The 25,854-nt window shown below is 45.9% G+C and overlaps 1 protein-coding gene across 1 annotated transcript in view; it reads right to left on the reverse strand.

Moving 5' to 3' along the window:
• Positions 1–5,179: 5,179 nt before the first annotated feature.
• Sv2c (synaptic vesicle glycoprotein 2c) overlaps positions 5,180–25,854 on the reverse strand; it is a 192,516-nt gene continuing 171,841 nt past the window's right edge. The window contains 1 exon segment of the mRNA NM_031593.2: positions 5,180–5,577. Coding sequence (NP_113781.1) covers positions 5,394–5,577 — 184 coding nt within the window. The 3' untranslated portion in view covers positions 5,180–5,393.

Here is a 25,854-nt window from a genome sequence, read left to right on the forward strand (position 1 = left end):
TGTCACTGGGGAACACACATCCAATAGGACGCCATTATACAGTACTTCCAAAGTAGAGATGTATAGGCATCTCTTACTTTCCTCAAGGGCATGGTAGAAAAAAAATGTAGGAAATAAGTGGGAAGTGATGAGTTTTAAATATATATTGCTTCAAAATGTAACCGATTTAATTATAATGGTGGCGACATTCCTTGACTGCCTTTCAATTTTTCTGAAACTTAAACCACTGGCACTAAGAACCAGGTTGAGCCTGCTCCTAGCCATGGTTGGATTTAGATGACGCCACCCCCTATGCTCTGGCTGGCCAGTCCTTTTCAGAGCACCCAAGAGGTGCTCAGGGGCACTATTTCCTTGTTGTCAGGGATGGTATTTGGCCTGGTGTAAAAAGTTCTTTGAGTTTGAATCAAAAGCTGTTGTCTCTCCCCAGTTCTCAATTTTCTCAGCTCTAGGGGCCATGCAAATATGGTGGGACAGGCTGAGGATAGGCAATGGCTGTAGTTTAAGCATCTGACCTTCTGCTCTGAGTAGGTACTTACACAGACAAGAAGGGCTACCCTCTTTGCCCAGCTTCCTTGGATGATCTGGAGCCCCCCTGAAATCCTTTGCGGCTTCAGAACGCTTGGCAACAGCCCTGCAATCCATTTCAAATTGGAACCTGTAAACTCCCTGGCCTCCTGTTGTCAGAACCTGTTTTCTGGGTGGCTTATTTGCTGAGGCAAGGGGAGGGGAAAGTCTGCAAGACAGCGTGACTGGGTCACACATATCTAAGATCGGAAAGGAAACACCCCTTGGAGGGTTGGACTAGAGGCTGGCTTGCTGAGTCGCTGAGTCCCTGGAAGGAGAGCTTCTAGCAAGCCCAGAGGGGACACACTTACTGCCTAGCTCCCTTTAAAGAACAGCTCTGGAGAAACAAACATCCCCAGAAAGGCAAGACTATCTTTGCAGCCGTCTCCTCCTTGATCAATATCTCAGTGCAATTTCCTGTGGAGACCATTTGAAGAAACAGAGACACGAATGTGGTTTTTCTTTTTTCAAGCACTGTTTAGTACTGCCTAGAGGTGGTTCCTTCTGCCTCAGGCAACCCCGAGTCATGCACAGTTCTTGTCCTACCTGCTTGTTGTAGATTATAAGTTGTTTAAAACTTGGAAAAATAAGACATTGACAGGGAGGCCTAATATAAGATATGAGACTGTCTTGTCTGTCATCCCCTGCTCTGTGTTCTCAAAGAAACACTGCAAAGGGTTAAATATCTGCATGCAGCCCGGTGCCTCAACACCTTGCACGCAGAGGCCAAGTCTTAGCTGGTACTAGCTCAAAAAGCATGTGAAAGGAGAGACTGGTGTACTGTCTCTTCTACCCAGATTTACCGCTTTAATCAGTCACCTAACGGACACACAGGCTGTGTACCCTATGGCTCAAAATGCTGGGCTTACTAAGCTGCATCTGGGTGTCGAGAGAGGCATAAGGAAGCCTGGTGATCGATGGCTTGCATGTGGTTGGTGAGAGACAGTTCACAGGAGAATGGGATGGTCATGAGTGGAAGCCTCAGAACAGCACATGGAGAACTGCCAGTTTCCTGACAACTTCCTTTTGTCAGATTACAAGAGAAATTTTACCTAAAATAGACACTTTGCTCAGCAGAAGACAAACGAGAAGAAACACAAAGGCTACTTCAGAGCGCTCCACTGTGTGGATGCGTGTTTGTTGTCTCCGCACGCCTGTTTGGCGTGGGAGGGTTTGGTGGTGGTTGGTAACTATGTTTGGCACTATATGGGGTTTAAAGGAAATCTGATATACAGCCACCAGGCCCCAAACAATGTTGATTGTCTATAGTTCCAGGTGGAGGTCAAATCTAGGCATTCCTGGTTTCAGAGCCTTTCGTACACGAACAAGTGAGGCATCTTGATGAACTAGGGAAGACCCTTTTTGATGTAAGGTAAACACAAATGGGAGAATATCACATTCTATTGTGGTTGGCAGGAAGTGTTCCCACGGAATGCTCTGGAAACAATCCTAGGGTTTAGAATGTCTCCCAGGTGCGCTAATCTCATTGCTGGAACGTTATCAATGGATCACTGGACTTCACCTCGGCCGTCGCGTCCCTCCCTCCCCGTGATCTCCCAAGACCTTCTGAAAGCAAGTGAGGTTTTGGTGCAAACTTGAACTCTGATTGGATGAGATGTCAAAGTGAGGGCCCATCTACCAATTTATGTGTAATCATTGAGAAACACTGTTCCTGGTGGTCTAGATCCATTTAAGGGCAGCATTTCAAGAAAATGGTGAAGTAGATGGATGGGGGACTATAGGATACAGCCCGTGGGTGGTCTACTTCTGTGTGTTTGTCTTCTAACTGCAGTGTGTCTTCTAGGACCGTGATTAACAATGACTCTGAAGTGAGAAACACTTAAAATCCAGGGGTGGGCATGGATGACATAGCAACTGCTGTCGCCTATTGGATGAGGTCTTCCCAAGCAACCTCCCGCCCTCCTTACACACTTGCTTATGTTTTACTTTCAAGTGTGTTGAGGGTAAGTAAGGTAGGCTTCCCACCAGCAAAGGACAGATAACATGAAGGTATTCTCACCGTAGTCCTACAGAGTCTTGGAGAATAAAATAGTACCATTCCCTTTCTCTATATGTGGAGAAACTGAGGACCAGTATGTCCAGTGACTTAATTCTTGACCTTTTGGCTAAGATCAAGTTCCTTCTCCTTAGAAAGATCTTTTCCTGGTTAAGGAACTTGGGCCTCTGAGTGTGGGTCAGTACTGGTCTGAAATGAGTCAGGATGCAGGGCTGGGTGTGAGGCTTACGGCCCAGTGTGTCAGGTAGAGCCTCTCACAGAAGCCCCAGTTCAGAGCTGCTGGTTAGTTGCCATTATTGTCTGTTTTATTTTCTTTCCTATTGAGCGGATTCAGAGAGAATGAAACTCGGGAGCATTCTGGACTGATTCTGAAGAGCCACGGTGGGGAGTTTAGTTAGAAAAGGAGTTCACAATGCAGGTACAGATGGAGCTGTTTCACCTTTGAAACAGCTTTCAACTTCCTTTTCCTGTACATGACAAGGGATGGCAGATGTCTACCCTGGTGTCCAGGCTGGTGACACTCATATAACCGGGGCTTCTGTTGAATCTCATGGTTGTTTCCAAACCTCTAATTCTACCTGAAAAACCACAGAACATGTTTGAGAAGCAATGGCGATACCATCATGGCGAGTAAAGGCTATGTACAGTGAGAAGGCTGAGGGAAATGTGTGGGAAGTGGGAAAGATGGTGACCAAGAAGGTTTGTGACCACCGATTGTCCAGGAGATTATAGAAGAGATCCTTCTTGGGCCACCTGGGAAGCTTGGGGTAGGTGACAGGAATGGTTCTTCCAAAGGGGACAGATGGCAGATGGTCTTATAAAGAAGGGTTCTGCTGGGTCATCCCTTGCTGACCCAACCCATCGTCCAGATACAATTCTGAATAACTATGCCTTGCAGTTTGGAATGCACTTGATGTAGCTAGACTATAAGACAGAGAGCAGAGACAATTTGAGAGTGAAGACTATCCCGTGAGGTCACTCTGACACCAAGTCAGAGTAGAGAAAGCAGTGCCTTTGTAGACATATGCTTTCCTTTTGACTGGGAAGATAGGGATTCATGTCTTACTTTTGTAGCAATTTTGCTGCATGCCACATTCAACCAGAAGATCTGCTCTGGGCCCCAAACATGCCTTTTTAAAAAGAAGACAATGGTGGTGCACACAGGAGAGAGAAATGAGCCTTCATGGAAGACTAGAAATACCTTCTTCAGCTTTGGAAATACAGGTTTGTTTCCCGGGGTGAGAAACAGAAGTGAGTTCTGTTCTGGTCCCACTTTGTTGGTGTCTTTCAAATCATCATGCCTCCCTATTCTGGTCAGCTCTGTGGTTCTTGCTCCCATAAACCTTGATGCCCAGGCTCTGGGCACTTGGATTATCTGCAGGGAACCACTTTCTTTCTGCAGCTTTCATCTATCTTAGCTCTAGGCTGTCCCTCCCTCTACCAAGCCTTCGTTACTTGATGGGGACAGCGGATTAATGGCTTATGCTAATCAAGGAGCTTTTCACAGAATTTGATCTCCCAGAGCCCATCAGGGAATGTGCTAGGGAAAGGGAGGCAGCAGGGCCTCCAGGGAGCAGGGCCATCTCTGAACATAATGATTAGTGGAAACAGAAGTTTCCTTTTCTCTGGAAGCCCCAGGGCTGTGGTCATGCAAGAAAAGCTTAAAATAAGCAAAGAGGCCCTCCAACAAGACAGAGGCGCTTAAAAAGAGAATGCTGTTTAAATATGGGCCTTATGCTGGTTGTTATCACAGGCTGCAAATCTACAAGGAGGCTTCAGATTTCAAAGATGTGTGAAAGGATGGGCCTGGGGGGGGGAGGGGCGCTCAGCAAGAGACTAGAAGGTCATCTAGCTGACAGCTGGCCCCGTGGGAACGTCCTGCTGACCCCTCCTTCCATGCACATGAAGATTCCAGAGGTAAAACAGATACCCACCCACCAGGAAGTGCTGTCCCGATGGAGGGTTGCTTGGGAGAGCAGGCTGTCTCAGAAACAAGACACAAGGCTGGGAGCTCACAGCCTTCTGGGGAAGCGGAAGACGGGACCTGTTGTAGAGATTTGGGCTAAAAAGTGACAGTGGACAGTTGATCAAAGGAGAGTGTGTGGTGTTGTCCCTCAAGAGGTCATATGAGAGAAGTTTTCGTCTGCATTTCCAAATAGCTTTGGCTGTGAATTTCTTACCCATTTCTATCTAAAGCCTGCCTTCTGTGCTCAAGTAGGGCTTTGTCACCAACTGGGGACAGACCTTAAATTTTTGTTAGCAAAATCACCTTAACAGTCCTGCCTCTAAGAGTGTTCCCTCCCCCACCCCCTGCCCCGCCCAGAAGTGCTTGGTGTCACACAGTTTTCTTGAAATACCCTGCTATAACAGCTAGAGTGGCTGGCTGTCCTTTTTCTAAATAAACAGGAAATATCACACTGTATGAGAAAAAAAAAAAGAGAGAAAGAAATCCCTTTCCTCAGCACAAACTCAATTATGCCAACTTAAACTTCCTGTTAATAGAGTGCCAGCAGCAGGCTTTTTAGATTCTTGGTGAATGTAGTCCTCAGGAAAGCATGGCTAACCGGGACATTTTAGGAACATTTCCACGGGGCACTGGGAAGCAGGAACATCACAATTAGGAAAAGATAACAAGGCGCGGGGGAGGGGGAAGACCCTGCAAATCACACTGGCGGGGACAATACACAGCTACATTTACGTCACAGCAAAAGTTTGAGTTCTGATACTTGGCCACCTTTCTATACATAAAAACTCTGAAGCCTTGAGTCAGGCAATAGGGCTGACCCATGGTGAGAGAAGAGAATGGCTTTTGTCACATCAGAACCTGGGTTCTTGTGTCGGGCAGGCGCAGCCCCACGAGTCCTCCACACACGAGCACGGTGGAAGCCAGCAGGATAGGGATTGCTTTGGTGATGCTGACCAAGGAGCCGAATATTAAGTTTCCCAGGACGGCCGCTGCTTTACAGAGTGCGTTCAAGAAGCCAAAGCCCGTTGCTCTGCAAGGGACAGAAACACAGACAAGGTTTAGAAATTGATGCCGAGTCCAGCTTTAGGCTTTCATTTTCCACGCAGCCATTCTCGATGGTCTTTATGTGGTTTGCGCCATATGTCAGTGAAGCAGATAATTAAATGCTTGTTAGCAAACGCGGAGGCAGAGAAGCCAGCTGTCAGTGCCGCGGCCAGTCTCTTGATGACGTACACACCACTCTACTGACTCTTATTTTGGTATAGAAGGAAAAAAATAAAACTCTTTCATGGCCCAATGGGTGTTGGAAGGAAGGTTCTACTAAGTAAAAGTCAATTTTACTCCATGTAAGTCCTCTCGGGATAAAAGCAGACTTGAAGCTTCTATCCGTAGGAGTCAGCTCGCCTCTGCTTAGCTTGGGAGAAGCTGGGCCTCTTCCTCTGTCCCTGGCGAAGACCCTTGGGAGTGGCACTGGGTGATCAGGCAGACTCTCATGTCCTTACAAAAGTGACTTGTTACTCTGTTTTATAAGTGTCCATAATCTTGGTGACAACTGTATTTAAAAAGGAAGCTTAATCTTGTTCCAGAATAAAATACGACTGTCACATATCAGACACTATCAGCCTGCCTCTCAGCGGCTCAGCACCTGTAGTTTACTTACGTCAACATCCGGTGCTGCGCATTTCCACCATCGCTAAGAGTTGCTATGCAACAGGCGCACCCTTTAAAAGGCGTCTCTCTCTCTCTCTCTCTCTCTCTCTCTCTCTCTCTCTCTCTCTCTCTCTCTCTCTCCCTCCCTCTCCCTCTCCCTCTCCCTCTCCCTCTCTCCTTCTCTCTCCCTCTCCCTCTCTCCCTCTCTCTCCCTCTTTCTCTCCCTCCCTCCCTCCTCATTTTGTCTCTCGTTTTAACTGTCTCCCTGTCGCTCTCCCTGTCTGTCTCATATCCCCACTCTGAGACTGTTTCTGCTACCCAACCCTCCAAAGCCTCTTGCATTAGGTCTGTTGCACAGGGTGATCAGTTAGCCGCACACCCGGACTCACCCAGGTACCTTCGGATGCTTTACCCTGTTGAGAGTGATAAGGCAATGGGTTTCTTTAGGGTTATTTAATTTTCATTTTCCTCTTATTAGTTATCTAAGTGAATATTCCTAGACTTTATTTTTTATACTCATTTATTCATCCAGTGTGTATGTGGAGATCAGAGACCTTGTGGGAATCAGTTAGCATTAAACTTAGAATCCTCCTGTCTCAGCCTCTTGAGAACTATGCTTATAGGGTATTTGCTGCCAGGTCGGTATAAAATGCTTCAGTTTTAAAGCATTTATTTATGTATTTTATGTATATGGATACACGATTGCTTTCTTCAGACACACCAGAAGACGGCATTGGATCCCATTACATGGCTGTGAGCCACCATGTGGTTGCTAGGGATTGAACTCAGGACCTCTGGAAGAGCAGTCAGTGCTCTTAACCACTGAGCCATCTCTCCAGCCTGTGCTTGATTTTTTAAACAATGAAAGTCAAGTGAATTTCAAGAGGCATGTCTTCCTCTTTTAGGTACCGAGAAGGTGAACTAGCAGACTTTCATCCCTAATGTTTTGCAGCCTGAGCATGCCTGATCTGGAATGTGTGGGGCCATAACTGTTTCGGGTTAGAATTTGGAACATGTGCATGGCCTTTCCTGTAGTTGAACACTTTTCACCCAGAAACTTGCAGTCCAAAGTGCTTTGCAATCTGAAACTCACGAGCACGCGGACCCTCAGATTAGTGGTGTGCAGCGTTAGAAACCAGCAAGCTAGTTCGTAGTGAGCTAATGTCACCGAGGGCCGGGAGATGGCTCAGTACTCTTAGGTGCTGTCTGTGAAAGCCAGAGGACCTGAACTCAAACCCTCAGAGCTCATGTAACATGGCAGGGCTTTGATGCCTGTAACTCCAGCGCTGGGCAGGCAGGGGGCAGAGGAAGGAAGGCAGGCAGGCATTGGGAACCAACCAGCCTAGCTGAAACGGTGGACTCCTACCTGATAGATAGACCCTGTGTCCGAAGGAAGGAAGGAAGGAAGGAAGGAAGGAAGGAAGGAAGGAAGGAAGGAAGGAAAGAGGGAGGCCTCCACATATGTTTACTTGAACATAAAACATGCACATATTTCACACACACACACACACACATACACACACACGCACACACACACATACACACACATACACACACACGCACACACATACACACATACACACACATACACACACACACGCACACACACACATACACACATACACGCACACACACGCACACACACACATACACACATACACACACACACATACACACACGCACACACACACACACACCATTTCCTTTTTGGAATTCTTTGTGGGAGATAGATCTAAGTTACAGAGAATCAGATTGTGGGCCTAGAGATCTTGTCTGTTGTGTGTTAGCATCTAAGACCGGCAGGCCTGTGAGGCCCTTCCCCTTCCTGTCTCTTGTCATCTGGTTCCTCCCCCTCCCTAACCTCTTCTCACTTCTTTCCTTTTTCTCTCCCTCTGGGGATTGAACCCAGAGCCTCAGGCACACCAAGCTGTGTCCCATCACTGACCTTCACCCTCCTCCCAGACATGTATATTCTTTGGGAAATAAAAGTCTTCATTCACACGCTGGGTGGTTTTTCTGCACCCTTTTGGGCAGGAAATGCCAATTCTCCCATGATTTTACATCTACCGCGGACATCATGAGAATATGTAAGTTTCCTTCTGGCATTCTGTCAGTCCCATGTTTTCTGGCCTCTTGCTGGGTGTCAGTAGGGATTAAAGGCAGATTAGATGTACAGCATTTTTAGGACGTGTTTTCATTCAACTCACAAAGGAAACGGAGTCTTGTGTGCTCCAGAGTGAAGTGGTTAGCGCCCACCTTTCTGTGAGTGATTTGGCCGTCCAAGTGTGGGGTTTCCTTTGACATATGCTTGTCATAGCTCATACAGTGATATTTCCTGCACTGAAGTGTAGTGCCATATTGGATTTGGGCCTGGCCGCTTTGTAACTGCATGGCCACAGTAAAAGTCATGGGATTGTTGGACAGAGGCCTCTCCCATGTATTTACAGCACAGGAAGAAAAGAAGTAGTAAACACCCGGTGTCTCCACTGCATGACCTCTGCTGAGCCCGGCTGATGCACGTGGAACTGACACACCTGGACCACACCTGGGTGGTGGTCAATTTACTTCTGCCTTTTACTTCCTCAGCCTTTATCCTTGAGATTTAGGCTGGTCTTCTGGGATTTCTCCCTAATCAATTCAGGTCTCGTAGTTGGTCTTTTGTTACCGAAGTCACGAGCCAGGTAGTCAGGAGCCAGGGTTTCCCACTGTGCTTCCCAGTTATTTTCTACCTGGAGACTTGGGTATATAAGTGGTGAATAAAGCTACAGGAGACTCTCTCACTATTCCTCTCACTCTCACTCTTCTTCCTCACTCTCACTCTTCCCTCCGCTCTCCATTTCCTCTCTCTCTCTCTCTCTCTCTCTCTCTCTTCCTCTCCTGGCTTGACACGATAACGTGTGTGTGTGTGTGTGTGTGTGTGTGTGTGTGTGTGTGTGTGTGTGTGTGTGTTTCTTTCATCCTGTAGGCTTTCGCCCAATTCTCGGTACCAGGTCGGTGCTGGCGCCGACACTGAAGGTTTTCAGAATCTGAGAAATGCATCGTGTTCCTATGCAGCCAGCCCCTTGCTACGTCACTGAAAAAGAATCAACGTCTCCAAGCCTACCTCGACCCTGTGAACCCAAGAGGCCAGTCTGGGTGTTCATGCACTCTACCAATGATCTTGCTGGCTCAGACACATCTAAACAGAGCAGCAAGCAAATAAGCAAACAACAACAACAACAACAACAACAACAACAACACAACAACAATAAGAAAAAACCCAAAATCAGTAGAGAGAACTACATGCCTGATTTCCCCACGAACATAGAGCTCTGGTGTAGAGAGAGGAAAGGTCCCTTGCCTTCCTTCACCTATCAATCAGAAAAGAGAGTAGCAAGATGATCTGCTGTCTCTCTGCTGAGTCTGCCCTCCACATGTCTCTCATTCCAGACCTCGTTCTCAACCACAGCTTAGACAAGTCTTTAGCGTGTAAGTCCTTCTCCTATACAAACCCTGCTGCTTCCTTAGCTCCCGTCCTCATTCTTTCCAGGCTCTTTGATGGGCTAGCATGCACTAACATCACCATCAGTGGACGATCACCCATCAACACTAGGACTCACTCTGGGTGATGTACATCCTGTAGGGTTTGACAAATAGAAGGTGACAAATTCGTCCCACAATATGGTGGCACTCAGCATAACCTATTGTCTTAAACATCTACTGAGTACCACTTGTTCATCCCCCCCATCCCCCACTCCCCCCAGCCCTGGCTCCCCTTGGTCCTTTGTCTAACACACTGTCATGAGCCACCGCCCCTTCATCTTCTGGTGTTAAAGCACATCCTGTTGGGAAAACAGCGATAGCATGCGTGTCGTTGATAAGAAAAAGGAAAACATTCTCTCGCCATGAAGAAGTCTAGGACACCCAAGCTGCAGAATGACCCTTATAGGATTAACATCTGGGCTAGAGTCACCATATGTCACCGAGCCACAACCCTCTGCTGTGACCCGGAACGGGGTATAAAATGTGGAGGGATCCTCCTTGCATCACTGGAACTAGAGCTGGGGACAGAGTGACTGAAACATCAGTGGCAGGGATGGCTTTGGGAGCATCTGCTAACCGAGGATTCTAAAGGAGAGGATTCTAGAAGAAAGACTTCTTATTTCTTGACATTCTGTGTCTTGTCTTCGTTTCCCGAGCTGAAGCAGTACTTCAAATGAGCCCTAGTGTCAGCATTCAAGAAATCATGCCTGCCCTTCTCTCAGAACTTGAGTTATTCCTTCAGATATCTGCAGCTGGAGAATGAGAAGCTCAGTGCATCCGAGGCCCAGCTGTGTTACAAAAACCATTCCCAAAGCAAGCCTCCCTAGGGGCTATCTGCATCCTCTGAAGTAAGGCTTTCGCTCAGTTCCCCTCCGCTTTTCCTTAAGGCTTTTGTAGGTCACCTAATGCTTCTACCAATGCTTCCACGCCCCCGAGGGCAGGGACTCGAAGCTCCAGGAGTCTCTGCTTGATTTCTCAGCAGCAGGCTGGGCCCCGTGTCTGACATATTTTCCTACCACCTTTTTACCCAGGCTTCATCAAAAGGGGAGAGGGAAATGTTGCTCTTTCTCGACAAGCTCCGCCCCTTCCCTTCTTCCAGCTAGACTTTGTTCTCTGTTATTGCTTACACAATAATATAACATATTATTATTATATTACTATAACAATAACTCTATTACTTATAAATCCTTCCCTTACACTGCCCCATGCCTCCTCCTTTTGTCCCATAAACTCTACAGTGCTCCCTTCTGAGACTGAAACGTGACTAGTTCTTTGGAGGATTTCACAATTTAGTGGGTTCTAGTTTAGTTACATTGTCTCAGGATTCAATTCATTACATTTTATATTTTTTATGTATATGTATTTTGCCTGCAGGCGTATCTGTGTATCACTTGTATGCAGTGTCCAAGGAAGCCAGAAGAGGGCATCTAATCCTTTGGAACTAGAATTGTAGACCATGGTGAGGCACTTGTTGGGCACTGGGAATCGAACCGGGGCCCTCTGAAAGACCATTCGGTGCTCTTAACTGCTGAGCCATCTCTCTAGCCCTGTTCTGTGTTTTATATTTTTGGTTGTGAGCCTAGCCTTTAACGGCTGAGCCATCTCTCCAGCCCCTGTTCTGTGTTTTAATGGAGGTTGGAAAAAGCAACTGCTGGCTCCATTGTAGATGAAGGGAGACAGGGATTGTCCTAACAGCTTCTTCCTTTGTACCTTGTTGCTGAGGGATGCTTATGTTTGGGATGAAAAGGAGAAAGATATGAAGACTTAGGGTCATGCCCGGCATGTCACGGACCATGACTAGCCATTGTTCTAACACGCTAAGTCCCTGCCCTGCCTACTGAGGAAATTGTTAGGGAAAAGGTAATTGATGTACTGGGTAAAGGCCTGGAATAGCAGAGTTCAGACTCCTTTCACAGATGTCACCTGCTGAACGGAAAAAAGAAATCTTCTCTTCTAGGCTGAGCCTCTGGAAGGAGCATTTTTTTTTTTCTAGTCAGCATAGTCAAATGATCCAGAGAAGTTATAAAAAGAATACTCAAGACTCAGCACGAGGCATTTGGAAAAGTACAGACTGTGCTTAAATCGGGGCTCCATTTTGATGTAAACATTCATCTGGAAACGGGTTATTTGAAACACACAATTTCGTTTGTCTCAGAAACAATTCTGTGAACAAAGGCTAGTTTCCCAGGTCAGCTCAGAGCTGTTTTGGCACTGAACCTGTTGATTTTACAAAGTACAGTGCTAATTTGCCTAGAAGCCCTTGAGTGTTTACTGAGCAGAGAGCTTAGGTGCGCTCCTATGGGCATGTTCTCCTATGCGATTACTTATATTCATTTCGTGATCGCCCATTATGTACTCTTTCATTTCTTTTGTTTATGCGCCAGGCTGGCCTTGAACTCTCCAGCTTCCTACTCCCACCTTCCTAGTGCTGGGAGTACAGATGTGCACCGTCATACGACGTCAAGCAACTGAGCATTGCATGCTTGCTGAGTGCTGTCCCATGCTGCACTGACTACAGAGCTGAAGGCTCTCTTTCCACAGAAGCAAGTGAGGATAGATAGTGACACTCACCACACACATACACAGACGCACACACACCATACCACACACATACACACACACACACACTCACACCTACACACATGCATACATACCACACATACATATGTGCTTGTGTGCACACACACATGCATGTGTATGCTTACATACACACATATTGCAACACATGTGTGTGCAAACACACCTCACACACATATACACACACACATGCATGCATACATACCACACATACTCATACTCCTCCCCACACATCACACACAACACATGCATGCACACACACCACATACACACTCACACCTACACACATGCACATACACCACACATACACACACATGTACGCACACACACACACATGCAGGTGCACACTTGCAGACACACTACACACACCATATACATACACACCACACACACATACACACATCACACACACTACACGCATGCATCACACACATACACATGCACACCTGCATGCAAAGGATGAACAATGCTGTAGCGTGCGAGTCTGGACAGACTTGGGGTAGGTACAGTCAGGGAAGATGTCTCAGATGCACGAGAACAGGACTGGCCATGTTGAGGCAGCTGGAAATTACCTGTTGAAGGATAACATATGGACAGGGTACTCTTCCCTCATGCTGTTCACTTGTCTTATGTCACAGTACCCATGCAGTCCACCTTACCACACCCCAAAGACTTCCTTAATGCCAAACAGGCTATCTCTCTCCAGGCCTGAGTGCATGTTTCCTGCCTTTGTACATGGCTGTTGTCAACCTAGGGTTGGGATGGTAAGCTGACTGATCAAGGAGTGTGGGCAGGCACAAACACTCCACTACTAGATACCACCCAACCTCCTAGCTTTCCAAAGAGCAGTGCCTCCTGGATACGGCGGCATATGCGTGTAAACCCAGCACATGGGAGGCAGTGGCAGAAGGACTGCAAGACTAGGGCAAGCCTGGGCTACATAACAAATATAGGACCAGCCTGAGCTACATGAATGATTCCCTGTTTCAAAGCAAAACCACAAGACAAAGTGCAAATAGTAATGTCCCATAACAATTCATAAGGGCCACATCTACAGAAGTTCTGATTTTACTGCTCTCCAGGGGTCTAGGTATTGGTGTTTTTCAGAAGTTCTAAGGGACCACAAGGTATACCCAGGACTGAGAACCTTCCCAGGCATGGGTGCCCTTTAAAAATTGACTTGAGTGTACTATTAAACACTCGAGGGAAGGACAAAGGAAAACATGCATTTCCCCTCTGCCAACAAATCATTTTCTCTCTGAATCCTTTTCTGCCTGTTCCCAGTCATGCAAATTACCTCAAGCAGAGCTTCTATACAGTGTTGCTTTTCTTTTCTTTTTTTTTTTAAAGGCTTTGTCTCATGTCAGTGTTGCTTTTCTTTTCTTTTTTTTTAAGGCTTTGTCTCATGTCGTTTGTGTTTGAATGTTTCATTTAGCATGTAACCACCATTTCTCTAACTGCACCCTTGTCTAGTGAGGCTTCCAAGTTCAGGGTAACATCCATGATACTGTAATTAACACTCAAATGCACAACAGGCTGGGCCTGTGTTCATTAGGGTGCTGGGCAGTATAGAATGGCCAGGAAGCGTGTGGAGGATTCTGCTTAGTGGAGACTGGCAGCTTCGAGATATGTTACATCTGTGAGATGGGTGAGAAAGAGGAGGAGGGAGAGGGAGAGGGGAGAGGAGGGGGATGGGAGAGGAGGAGGGGGAGGCAGAAAGGGGGAAAAGGAGAAAGAGGGAGAGGGGGAGGGGCGGGGGGGAGAGGAAAAGGGGGAAAAGGAGGGGGAGAGGGAGGGCAGAGAAAACAGAGAGGGCTACTCTTCTGAGTGTGCTCCTGCTTTTTGTGTTTGTTTTTGTTTTCTTTTCAAGACAGGGTTTCTCTTTGTAGCCCTCGCTGTCCGGGAACTCACTGTGTAGACCAGGCTGGCCTTGAACTCATAAATCTGCCCGCCTCTGCCTCTGGAGTCCTGAGATTAAGAGACAGGTGCCACCACACCCAGCTGTGCTCCTGTTTCTGTTTGCTTTAATTGTTGCTCTTGTTATTTTTGTATTAAGGAAAAAAAAAACCCGTCATACAATATACTCGAGCCACCCCCATCCTTCGCACCTCCACATTCTGTTTCGTTGGTTTTGGTGCTGGTGCTTTGTCTTGTTTTAGACACAGTCTCTGTGTAGCCCAGACCAACCTGGGACAATCCTGACGCAGCATGTCAGAGCACGAGGACTCCAAGGCACCAGCCACCACGCTGGCTCCTGCCTCTGTTCAGTTTGCATCTCACGTGCCTTATCTAGTTCTTCTACCAAGCGCCATCAGCTTCATCCTGCCCTAACTTCTCCTCTTTCCTGGCTCCTCCGGGGTCTTTCCTTTGAGGCTTCTGCCCACACCATTCTCTCATACACTTGCCTGCTGCGATTCGGGGCATCTCCTGACTTGGAGTTAGCCTCCCACAGGCTGGCTACATCTGGAGGGGCTGCCTAGTCCTCGCAGCTGCTCCCCCATGAGCCCTTCTCAGAGGAGTAAGGATGACTGGGATACTCAGTAAATGAGCAACTTCCTGGCTGCTTCCAAGTATGTCAGAAGTAGACTTTTGAAGCATTTAAGTGACCAATTTTGGACCTTTTCTTGGGTATTACTTGGATGATGTCTGTTTATTTGATGCTAAAATACCACCTTGCCTCCCATCCCGCCCCTTCAGGGAACATGACTGAATTCTCAGGTCAGAAGACCGAGTGCAGTAGCTTGCTCTTTGTCACTGTGTGAGCGCTGGGGACTGAACCGGACCCTCCCACATGTGAGTCAGGGAAACCACCATGAACTGTGTGCCTGTCCCTCCACAGTCTTCTGATATTTAATGGGGAATACTTGTCTTACCGAGAAGAACAGCATCTTCCTTAATGAGGCTGGATGCCAGCCTGAACCCCCACTAACCTGCTTTCCTCACTCCCTCAGGTAGAAAGAGCTCCCCACACGCTGTGGGCTGAGCAGTCTCCCTAGGGTCGAGGTGGCTGTCCACGTCATCCTAGAAGTCCCTCTACCATCCAAGGGCTTCCTGTTACTTTTTTACAGGTGCCTGTTTCTGTTATTTGCTCCTACCGAAATAAAGCAATTCCTCTGAAACCCAGACAATAATGAGTGCCTTTGTGTCTTATCACTGGATCTGATTAACCTGGCTTGAAAGTTCGGGGCAGGGCCAGGGCAAAGAAGAATAGAGTGACCAGGCATGCTGGGTAGCAAGTGGGAGTTCATCTGAGGTCAAGGACCATCCATGCTGACGTGCAGCCCAGTAGCCCGTGAGCTTCTGGATTTTCGGTAGGTCTCGTTGTGATTCAGATTTAAGGCATTTTTTGTTTGTTTCTGTTTTTTTTTCTTTCTTTTTTCTTTTTTTTTTTATTAACTTGAGGATTTCTTATATACATTTCGAGTGTTATTCCCTTTCCCGGTTTCCGGGCAAACATCCCCCTCCCCCCTCCCCTTCCTTATGGGTGTTCCCCTCCCAACCCTCCCCCCATTGCCGCCCTCCCCCCATAGACTAGTTCACTGGGGGTTCAGTCTTAGCAGGACCCAGGGCTTCCCCTTCCACTGGTGCTCTTACTAGGATATTCATTGCTACCTATGGGGTCAGAGTCCAGGGTCAGTCCATGTATAGTCTTTAGGTAGTGGCTTAGTCCCTGGAAGCTCTGATTGCTTGGCATTGTTGTACTTTTGGGGTCTCGAGCCCCTTCAAGCTCTTCCAGTTCTTTCTCTGATTCCTTCAATAGGGGACCTATTCTCAGTTCAGTGGTTTGCTGCTGGCATTCGCCTCTGTATTTGCTGTATTCTGGCTGTGTCTCTCAGGAGAGATCTACATCCGGCTCCTGTCGGTCTGCACTTCTTTGCTTCATCCATCTTGTCTAATTGGGTGGCTGTATATGTATGGGCCACATGTGGGGCAGGCTCTGAATGGGTGTTCCTTCAGTCTCTGTTTTAATCTTTGCCTCTCCCTTCCCTGCCAAGGGTATTCTTTTTCCTCATTTAAAGAAGGAGCGAAGCATTCACATTTTGATCATCCGTCTTGAGTTTCGTTTGTTCTAGGGATCTAGGGTAATTCAAGCATTTGGGCTAATAGCCACTTATCAATGAGTGCATACCATGTATGTCTTTCTGTGATTGGGTTAGCTCACTCAGGATGATATTTTCCAGTTCCAACCATTTGCCTACGAATTTCATAAACTCGTTGTTTTTGATAGCTGAGTAATATTCCATTGTGTAGATGTACCACATTTTCTGTATCCATTCCTCTGTTGAAGGGCATCTGGGTTCTTTCCAGTTTCTGGCTATTATAAATAAGGCTGCGATGAACATAGTGGAGCACGTGTCTCTTTTATATGTTGAGGCATCTTTTGGGTATATGCCCAAGAGAGGTATAGCTGGATCCTCAGGCAGTTCAATGTCCAATTTTCTGAGGAACCTCCAGACTGATTTCCAGAATGGTTTTACCAGTCTGCAATCCCACCAACAATGGAGGAGTGTTCCTCTTTCTCCACATCCTCGCCAGCATCTGCTGTCACCTGAGTTTTTGATCTTAGCCATTCTCACTGGTGTGAGGTGAAATCTCAGGGTTGTTTTGATTTGCATTTCCCTTATGACTAAAGATGTTGAACATTTCTTTAGGTGTTTCTCAGCCATTCGGCATTCCTCAGCTGTGAATTCTTTGTTTAGCTCTGAACCCCATTTTTTAATAGGGTTATTTGTTTCCCTGCGGTCTAACTTCTTGAGTTCTTTGTATATTTTGGATATAAGGCCTCTATCTGTTGTAGGATTGGTAAAGATCTTTTCCCAATCTGTTGGTTGCCGTTTTGTCCTAACCACAGTGTCCTTTGCCTTACAGAAGCTTTGCAGTTTTATGAGATCCCATTTGTCGATTCTTGATCTTAGAGCATAAGCCATTGGTGTTTTGTTCAGGAAATTTTTTCCAGTGCCCATGTGTTCCAGATGCTTCCCTAGTTTTTCTTCTATTAGTTTGAGTGTGTCTGGTTTGATGTGGAGGTCCTTGATCCACTTGGACTTAAGCTTTGTACAGGGTGATAAGGATGGATCGATCTGCATTCTTCTACATGTTGCCCTCCAGTTGAACCAGCACCATTTGCTGAAAATGCTATCTTTTTTCCATTGGATGGTTTTGGCTCCTTTGTCAAAAATCAAGTGACCATAGGTGTGTGGGTTCATTTCTGGGTCTTCAATTCTATTCCATTGGTCTATCTGTCTGTCTCTGTACCAATACCATGCAGTTTTTATCACTATTGCTCTGTAATACTGCTTGAGTTCAGGGATAGTGATTCCCCCTGAAGTCCTTTTATTGTTGAGGATAGCTTTAGCTATCCTGGGTTTTTTGTTATTCCAGATGAATTTGCAACTTGTTCTGTCTAACTCTTTGAAGAATTGGATTGGTATTTTGATGGGGATTGCATTGAATCTGTAGATTGCTTTTGGTAAAATGGCCATTTTTACTATATTAATCCTGCCAATCCATGAGCATGGGAGATCTTTCCATCTTCTGAGGTCTTCTTCAATTTCTTTCTTCAGTGTCTTGAAGTTCTTATTGTACAGATCTTTTACTTGCTTGGTTAAAGTCACACCGAGGTACTTTATATTATTTGGGTCTATTATGAAGGGTGTCGTTTCCCTAATTTCTTTCTCGGCTTGTTTCTCTTTTGTATAGAGGAAGGCAACTGATTTATTTGAGTTAATTTTATACCCAGCCACTTTGCTGAAGTTGTTTATCAGCTTTAGTAGTTCTCTGGTGGAACTTTTGGGATCACTTAAATATACTATCATGTCATCTGCAAATAGTGATATTTTGACCTCTTCTTTTCCGATCTGTATCCCCTTGATCTCCTTTTGTTGTCTGATTGCTCTGGCTAGAACTTCAAGAACTATATTGAATAAGTAGGGAGAGAGTGGGCAGCCTTGTCTAGTCCCTGATTTTAGTGGGATTGCTTCAAGTTTCTCTCCATTTAGTTTAATGTTAGCAACTGGTTTGCTGTATATGGCTTTTACTATGTTTAGGTATGGGCCTTGAATTCCTATTCTTTCCAGGACTTTTATCATGAAGGGGTGCTGAATTTTGTCAAATGCTTTCTCAGCATCTAATGAAATGATCATGTGGTTCTGTTCTTTCAGTTTGTTTATATAATGGATCACGTTGATGGTTTTCCGTATATTAAACCATCCCTGCATGCCTGGGATGAAGCCTACTTGATCATGGTGGATGATTGTTTTGATGTGCTCTTGAATTCGGTTTGCCAGAATTTTATTGAGTATTTTTGCGTCGATATTCATAAGGGAAATTGGTCTGAAGTTCTCTTTCTTTGTTGTGTCTTTGTGTGGTTTAGGTATAAGAGTAATTGTGGCTTCGTAGAAGGAATTCGGTAGGGCTCCATCTGTTTCAATTTTGTGGAATAGTTTGGATAATATTGGTATGAGGTCTTCTATGAAGGTTTGATAGAATTCTGCACTAAACCTGTCTGGACCTGGGCTCTTTTTGGTTGGGAGACCTTTAATGACTGCTTCTATTTCCTTAGGAGTTATGGGGTTGTTTAACTGGTTTATCTGTTCCTGATTTAACTTCGATACCTGGTATCTGTCTAGGAAATTGTCCATTTCCTGAAGATTTTCAAATTTTGTTGAATATAGGTTTTTATAGTGAGATCTGATGATTTTTTTAATTTCCTCTGAATCTGTAGTTATGTCTCCCTTTTCATTTCTGATTTTGTTAATTTGGACGCACTCTCTGTGTCCTCTCGTTAGTCTGGCTAAGGGTTTATCTATCTTGTTGATTTTCTCAAAGAACCAACTTTTGGTTCTGTTGATTCTTTCTATGGTCCTTTTTGTTTCTACTTGGTTGATTTCAGCTCTGAGTTTGATTATTTCCAGCCTTCTACTCCTCCTGGGTGTATTTGCTTCTTTTTGTTCTAGAGCTTTTAGGTGTGCTGTCAAGCTGCTGACATATGCTCTTTCCTGTTTCTTTCTGCAGGCACTCAGCGCTATGAGTTTTCCTCTTAGCACAGCTTTCATTGTGTCCCATAAGTTTGACTATGTTGTACCTTCATTTTCATTAAATTCTAAAAAGTTTTTAATTTCTTTCTTTATTTCTTCCTTGACCAGGTTATCATTGAGTAGAGCATTGTTCAATTTCCACGTATATGTGGGCATTCTTCCCTTATTGTTATTGAAGACCAGTTTTAGGCCGTGGTGGTCCGATAGCACGCATGGGATTATTTCTATCTTTCTGTACCTGTTGAGGTCCGTTTTTTGACCCATTATATGGTCAATTTTGGAGAAAGTACCATGAGGAGCTGAGAAGAAGGTATATCCTTTTGCTTTAGGATAGAATGTTCTATAAATATCCGTTAAGTCCATTTGGCTCATGACTTCTCTTAGTCTGTCGACATCACTGTTTAATTTCTGTTTCCATGATCTGTCCATTGATGAGAGTGGGGTGTTGAAATCTCCCACTATTATTGTGTGAGGTGCAATGTGTGTTTTGAGCTTTAGTAAGGTTTCTTTTACGTATGTAGGTGCCCTTGTATTTGGGGCATAGATATTTAGGATTGAGAGTTCATCTTGGTGGATTTTTCCTTTGATGAATATGAAGTGTCCTTCCTTATCTTTTTTGATGACTTTTAATTGAAAATTGATTTTATTTGATATTAGAATGGCTACTCCAGCTTGCTTCTTCTGACCATTTGCTTGGAAAGTTGTTTTCCAGCCTTTCACTCTGAGGTAGTGTCTGTCTTTGTCTCTGAGGTGTGTTTCCTGTGGGCAGCAGAATGCAGGGTCCTCGTTGCGTATCCAGTTTGTTAATCTATGTCTTTTTATTGGGGAGTTGAGGCCATTGATATTGAGAGATATTAAGGAATAGTGATTATTGTTTCCCTTTATATTCATATTTGGATGTGAGGTTATGTTTGTGTGCTTTCATTCTCTTTGTTTTGTTGCCAAGACGATTAGTTTCTTGCTTCTTCTAGGGTATAGCTTGCCTCCTTATGTTGGGCTTTACCCTTTATTATCCTTTGTAGTGCTGGATTTGTAGAAAGATATTGTGTAAATTTGGTTTTGTCATGGAATATCTTGGTTTCTCCATCAATGTTAATTGAGAGTTTTGCTGGATACAGTAACCTGGGCTGGCATTTGTGTTCTCTTAGGGTCTGTATGACATCAGTCCAGGATCTTCTGGCCTTCATAGTTTCTGGCGAGAAGTCTGGTGTGATTCTGATAGGTCTCCCTTTATATGTTACTTGACCTTTTTCCCTTACTGCTTTTAATATTCTTTCTTTATTTTGTGCGTTTGGTGTTTTGACAATTATGTGACGGGAGGTGTTTCTTTTCTGGTCCAATCTATTTGGAGTTCTGTAGGCTTCTTGTATGTCTATGGGTATCTCTTTTTTTAGGTTAGGGAAGTTTTCTTCTATGATTTTGTTGAAGATATTTACTGGTCCTTTGAGCTGGGAGTCTTCACTCTCTTCTATACCTATTATCCTTAGGTTTGATCTTCTCATTGCGTCCTGGATTTCCTGTATGTTTTGGACCAGTAGCTTTTTCCGCTTTACATTATCTTTGACAGTTGAGTCAATGATTTCTATGGAATCTTCTGCTCCTGAGATTCTCTCTTCCATCTCTTGTATTCTGTTGGTGAAGCTTGTATCTACAGCTCCTTGTCTCTTCTTTTGGTTTTCTATATCCAGGGTTGTTTCCATGTGTTCTTTCTTGATTGCTTCTATTTCCATTTTTAATTCCTTCAACTGTTTGATTGTGTTTTCCTGGAATTCTTTCAGGGATTTTTGTGTCTCCTCTCTATGGGCTTCTACTTGTTTATTTATGTTTTCCTGGAATTCTTTCAGGGATTTTTGCGATTCCTCTCTGTAGGCTTCTACTTGTTCTCTAAGGGAGTTCTTCATGTCTTTCTTGAAGTCCTCCAGCATCATGAGCAAATATGATTTTGAAACTAGATCTTGCTTTTCTGGTGTGTTTGGATATTCCGTGTTTGCTTTGGTGGGAGAATTGGGCTCCGATGATGCCATGTAGTCTTGGTTTCTGTTGCTTGTGTTCCTGCGCTTGCCTCTCGCCATCAGATTATCTCTAGTGTTACTTTGTTCTGCTATTTCTGACAGTGGCTAGACTGTCCTATAAGCCTGTGTGTCAGGAGTGCTGTAGACCTGTTTTCCTCTCTTTCAGTCAGTTATGGGGACAGAGTGTTCTGCTTTCGGGCGTGTAGTTTTTCCTCTCTACAGGTCTTCAGCTGTTCCTGTGGGCCTGTGTCTTGAGTTCACCAGGCAGCTTTCTTGCAGCAGAAAAGTTGGTCTTACCTGTGGTCCCGAGGCTCAAGTTCGCTCGTGGGGTGCTGCCCACGGGCTCTCTGCAGCGGCAGCAACCAGGAAGACCTGTGCCGCCCCTTCTGGGAGCTTCAGTGCACCAGGGTTCCAGATGGTCTTTGGCTTTTTCCTCTGGCGTCCGAGATGTGTGTGCAGAGAGCAGTCTCTTCTGGTTTCCCAGGCTTGTCTGCCTCTCTGAAGGTTCAGCTCTCCCTCCCACGGGATTTGGGTGCAGAGAACTGTTTATCTGGTCTGTTTCCTTCAGATTCTGGTGGTGTCTCAGGCAGGGGTCCTGCCTCTCCTGGGCCCTCCCCCACGGGAGCCCAGCGGCCTTATACAGTTTCCTCTTGGGCCAGGAATGTGGGCAGGGGTGAGCAGTGTTGGTGGTCTCTTCCACTCTGCAGCCTCAGGAGTGCCCACCTGACCAGGCGGTTGGGTCTCTCTCTCACCGGGTCTTGTTTTGTTTTCTTACTGTTGCTTTAATCACTAAATCATCCAGACTGGCCTCGACCTTACTCTGCAACCCAGGCAGTTCTCCAATTTGCCATCCTCCAGTTTCAGCCTTTCAAGTGCTGGGATTATAGGCTTGTGCCTCCTCCCCAGGGAAACTCCACTCTGTGTCTCAAGCCTCCTGGGAAGGCGGAGAACTACACCTGTCACCTGTCTGAGGCTAAGTGACCCTGGACAAGTTACTTTCATGATCGGGTCTCCTTCCCTTTCTGCAGGGAGGTATGAATAACTACTCTTGTAGGGTGTGAGAGCTGGGTAAAGTTAACGTCTGAAGTTCTCCACCCAGCACCTCATTCACTGCACACTTCACAGAGGACAGAAACGAGGTCCTGGAAAGCAAAGGGGCTTGCTCCAGGTGTCCAGCGGATTTCCAACAGGCCTGCGCCTGGGTTCAGAACAGTTTCCCTTGCCTCTGCTGGTCCTGCCAGCAGGACCTAGCAGGCAATGAGATGTGAGGGAGGAAGGTGACAGCCAAGCATCCCAAGATCAAGGAAAACTTTTGTATTAGTTTGGGGTTTTTTTTTTTTTTTGCCTTTTTTTGTTTGTTTATTTGTTTGTTTGTTCTGAGACAAAGTCTATGTAATGTAGGGCTGGAGAGATGGCTCAGTGGTTAGAGCACTGACTGCTCTCCCAGAGGTCCTGAGTTCAAGTCCCAGCAACCACGGTGACTCACAATCATCTGTAATGGGATCTGATGCCCTCTTCTGGTGTGTCTGAAGACAGCTATAATGTGCTCATATACATAAAATAAATGATAAATAAAACTTTAAAAAAAAAGTATGTAATGTAGGTTCTTCCTTCCTTTGACTTTTAAGTGCTGGTGTATGGGCTACCATGCACAGCTTAAGATGTGTAATTCTTTCATTCAGAAAATAAGGAAGACAGAGTCCTACTTTTTAAAAAACCATTGCTTTAGTTAGAGACGGATAGTGAATAGTAAGGCCACTAGTGACATGTGCTCTATGGTGTGGTTTACTAACATAGCTCAGAATTTAAAGGCGGCTCAACAGGAGTCAGCAGGCAGGGGATGAAGTATCTATCATAGCAGCTGGCACGGAGTGGGAATGCTAGTAAGTGAGGGGATGGATTTTCTTTGGTGATATGAGTAGGGTTGAGGGCTCGAAGTTGATCGGAAACAATGTCCCGCCCTCAGCACAACAAGCAATCAGGTATTCCCGTGTCTGGCAGACTCAAACTATGGTACAGTCTTCTTGGTGTGACCTCAGGTCCTAGAGCACACATGCTCTGCACCCCAAAGTTAAACAAGGACTCAGACACCCAATGAGCTTACAAGCTGGTGTTTGTGTGATCACTAACTCCTGATGCCTGTGGCCCTTTGATTCGAGAACTTGGTCAGTAGAGAGAGGCCACTATTTTAACTGGTGGTGGCAGCAGCATCTGTCCCACGGCAACGCAGCTGTGCCAGAGCCAGCGTGTGTTACCCATCCCTTATGCTCCCCTTCTTTTCTCAGGGACAGGTTTTTGCTGCATAGCTCAGGCTGGCCTGGAATTTTCTATATAGTTGAGATTGGCCTAAAACTTGTAATCCCAATCCTCCTGCCTCAGTACCCACAGTGCTGGGTAACAGACACACGCCACCATGCTCAGATCTCATTCTCCCGAGACCAAAAAAAAAAAAAAAAAGACTCTGCGGAATGGCCAAAGTGTAAACATATGGGAAAATGCAAACAGATTTAATGAATGGCATGGCCATATAGAGACCAGTAAACTGGGTACGCATGGGTTGGTGACAAGAAGGTTGTTACTTCATCTCATCCCACACCTCAAACAATCATGGCACAGACTAGCCGAGTGGCCTCCCTATAGACACACTGATGGTCTGTAAGAGAGTCAGGAAGATTGCAGGTTGACGGTGGGAAGGGAACAAAATATCTGTCTGAGTAGTAGCCATCCTGAGGGGTGGGACTTAGGGAGTTAACTCTGGTAAGCGGTTTGAGGCTAGCTCACTGGATCAGGGTGACAGCACAAACCATCAAGACCAGCAGGGGGTGTCGGGTGTGAGCTGCCAGGAGTTTACTTCTCTGGGATCGTATCTGAACACGATATCTCCTACATGAGAAGCAGCCGGGGAGAGGCAGGAACTCACTCATACACTCTGCAGACAGACCTGCTCAGGGGCCGGAGGCCTGAGCAGTGCTCTGTGAGCACAGGTTACCTCACCTTCCAGCTGTGGTTCCTAGCCTGGGCTCCAGGGATGGAGAGCCACTAGGATGAAGGGCACAGAAGTGTGAACTCTGCTGTGGCCACACGGTGGTAGCAGGAAGCCACTGGCCAGATGGCAGCTGTGCTGGCTGAGAAGCAAAAATACGCACCAGAGCGCACAAGGCCACTTGACTACACTTAGGATTTGAGAGAAGTCTACAGTTTTGACAAGAAACGGGGGGGAGGGGTTAAAAAAAGAAGGGTGGGGAGATTGAATGGTGTATAAACCTGGTTTAGCCACTCCTCCAACTGATCCCTTCTCATCCTCTCATACCCTGAGGGCCTCGACACTCACTGTCACCTGTGCTGTGAAAGCTCTCTTCAGAAGTATCTATCACCTCACAGACTCTGCATCTCCCTGGACGATGCTGTTACAACCACAGCTCTCCTTCCTGCCAGCATTCTCTATGTCCCTGGACAGTTTCGTTTTTCTCCACAGTACTCAGTACCAACTGATACGCTATGCCTGCTTTACTTAGCTAGTCGTTTATTGACTGTCTTCTCTGACACTGTGTAGGCTCCATTAAGACTAGGCTTGCTGTCTGACAGTCACTGTATCCCGGTGACTGAAACGCCCCGGTCCAAGATATGCATTCCCTAAGTATCTTTTGGATCAATTAGTCAATGGGCTCCCTCCTGGCTTCAGGCATCTTTTTGCTTCCAACATAAATATTCAAATGCACATCGGGCCCCTCCATGCAGATGTGAGAATTCAACATCCTCCAAATGGAACCTGTTATCTCCCTGACTGCAGTCTGAGTGCTCTGCTCCTCCAGAGTGTCACTGCCTCAGGGTCCCTGTCCCTGACATAACCATTTCTGTTAACCATGCAAGCTGAAACAAGGGTCCCCTTTGAGAACCTCCTCTCATTTCAGTATGCAGACGAGCACGCAATTTTCTTATTTTTCCCCCAAATATCCATGAACACCTGGAATTTGGACTTCTCTTCTTTTCCCATCCACACTTTCTCTAGATTATGTCTTTCTCCTTGGGGTGCAGTGCAAGCGAGATTCCTACCTCCTCTCTGGGCATTGAGTGAACTTTCAACTATGACTGATTTGTCTGTGTCTCTGTCGGTGGTCCCATCTTCTTGTCCTCATGGGTAGCTCAGTGCATTGGCCTCTGTGACAGAGTTTCTGCTGGGCTCTGCTAGTTCTCTTTTCCAGGGCTTTTCAGGTGGCATTTTACAGACTACCATTTCTGTTCACCTCTTTGTGTGCTTGGACCCACTATTCCTCAAGCCCAGGTTCAGATACTGCTCTTCCAAGAAACTCTCTCTGACACAGTAACTTCCACATCCCTTCTCCCAGTAGCACAGGGGGACCATGCTGTAACTGTATATACACATAACCATGCATTTAACCTTTCCCTGCTTGTCCTTCACGGACAAGAAGCTTACCCAGTCCTTGCACATCCAATCACTTCCTGCCCTCCTCTTTCATGGAGGACCCAGGGGAACGCACACAGCAAGCA

The sequence above is a fragment of the Rattus norvegicus genome, chromosome 2 (assembly GCF_021556685.1).
Source record: "Rattus norvegicus strain SHRSP/BbbUtx chromosome 2, alternate assembly SHRSP_T2T, whole genome shotgun sequence".
NCBI classification, from domain to species: Eukaryota; Metazoa; Chordata; class Mammalia; order Rodentia; family Muridae; genus Rattus; species Rattus norvegicus.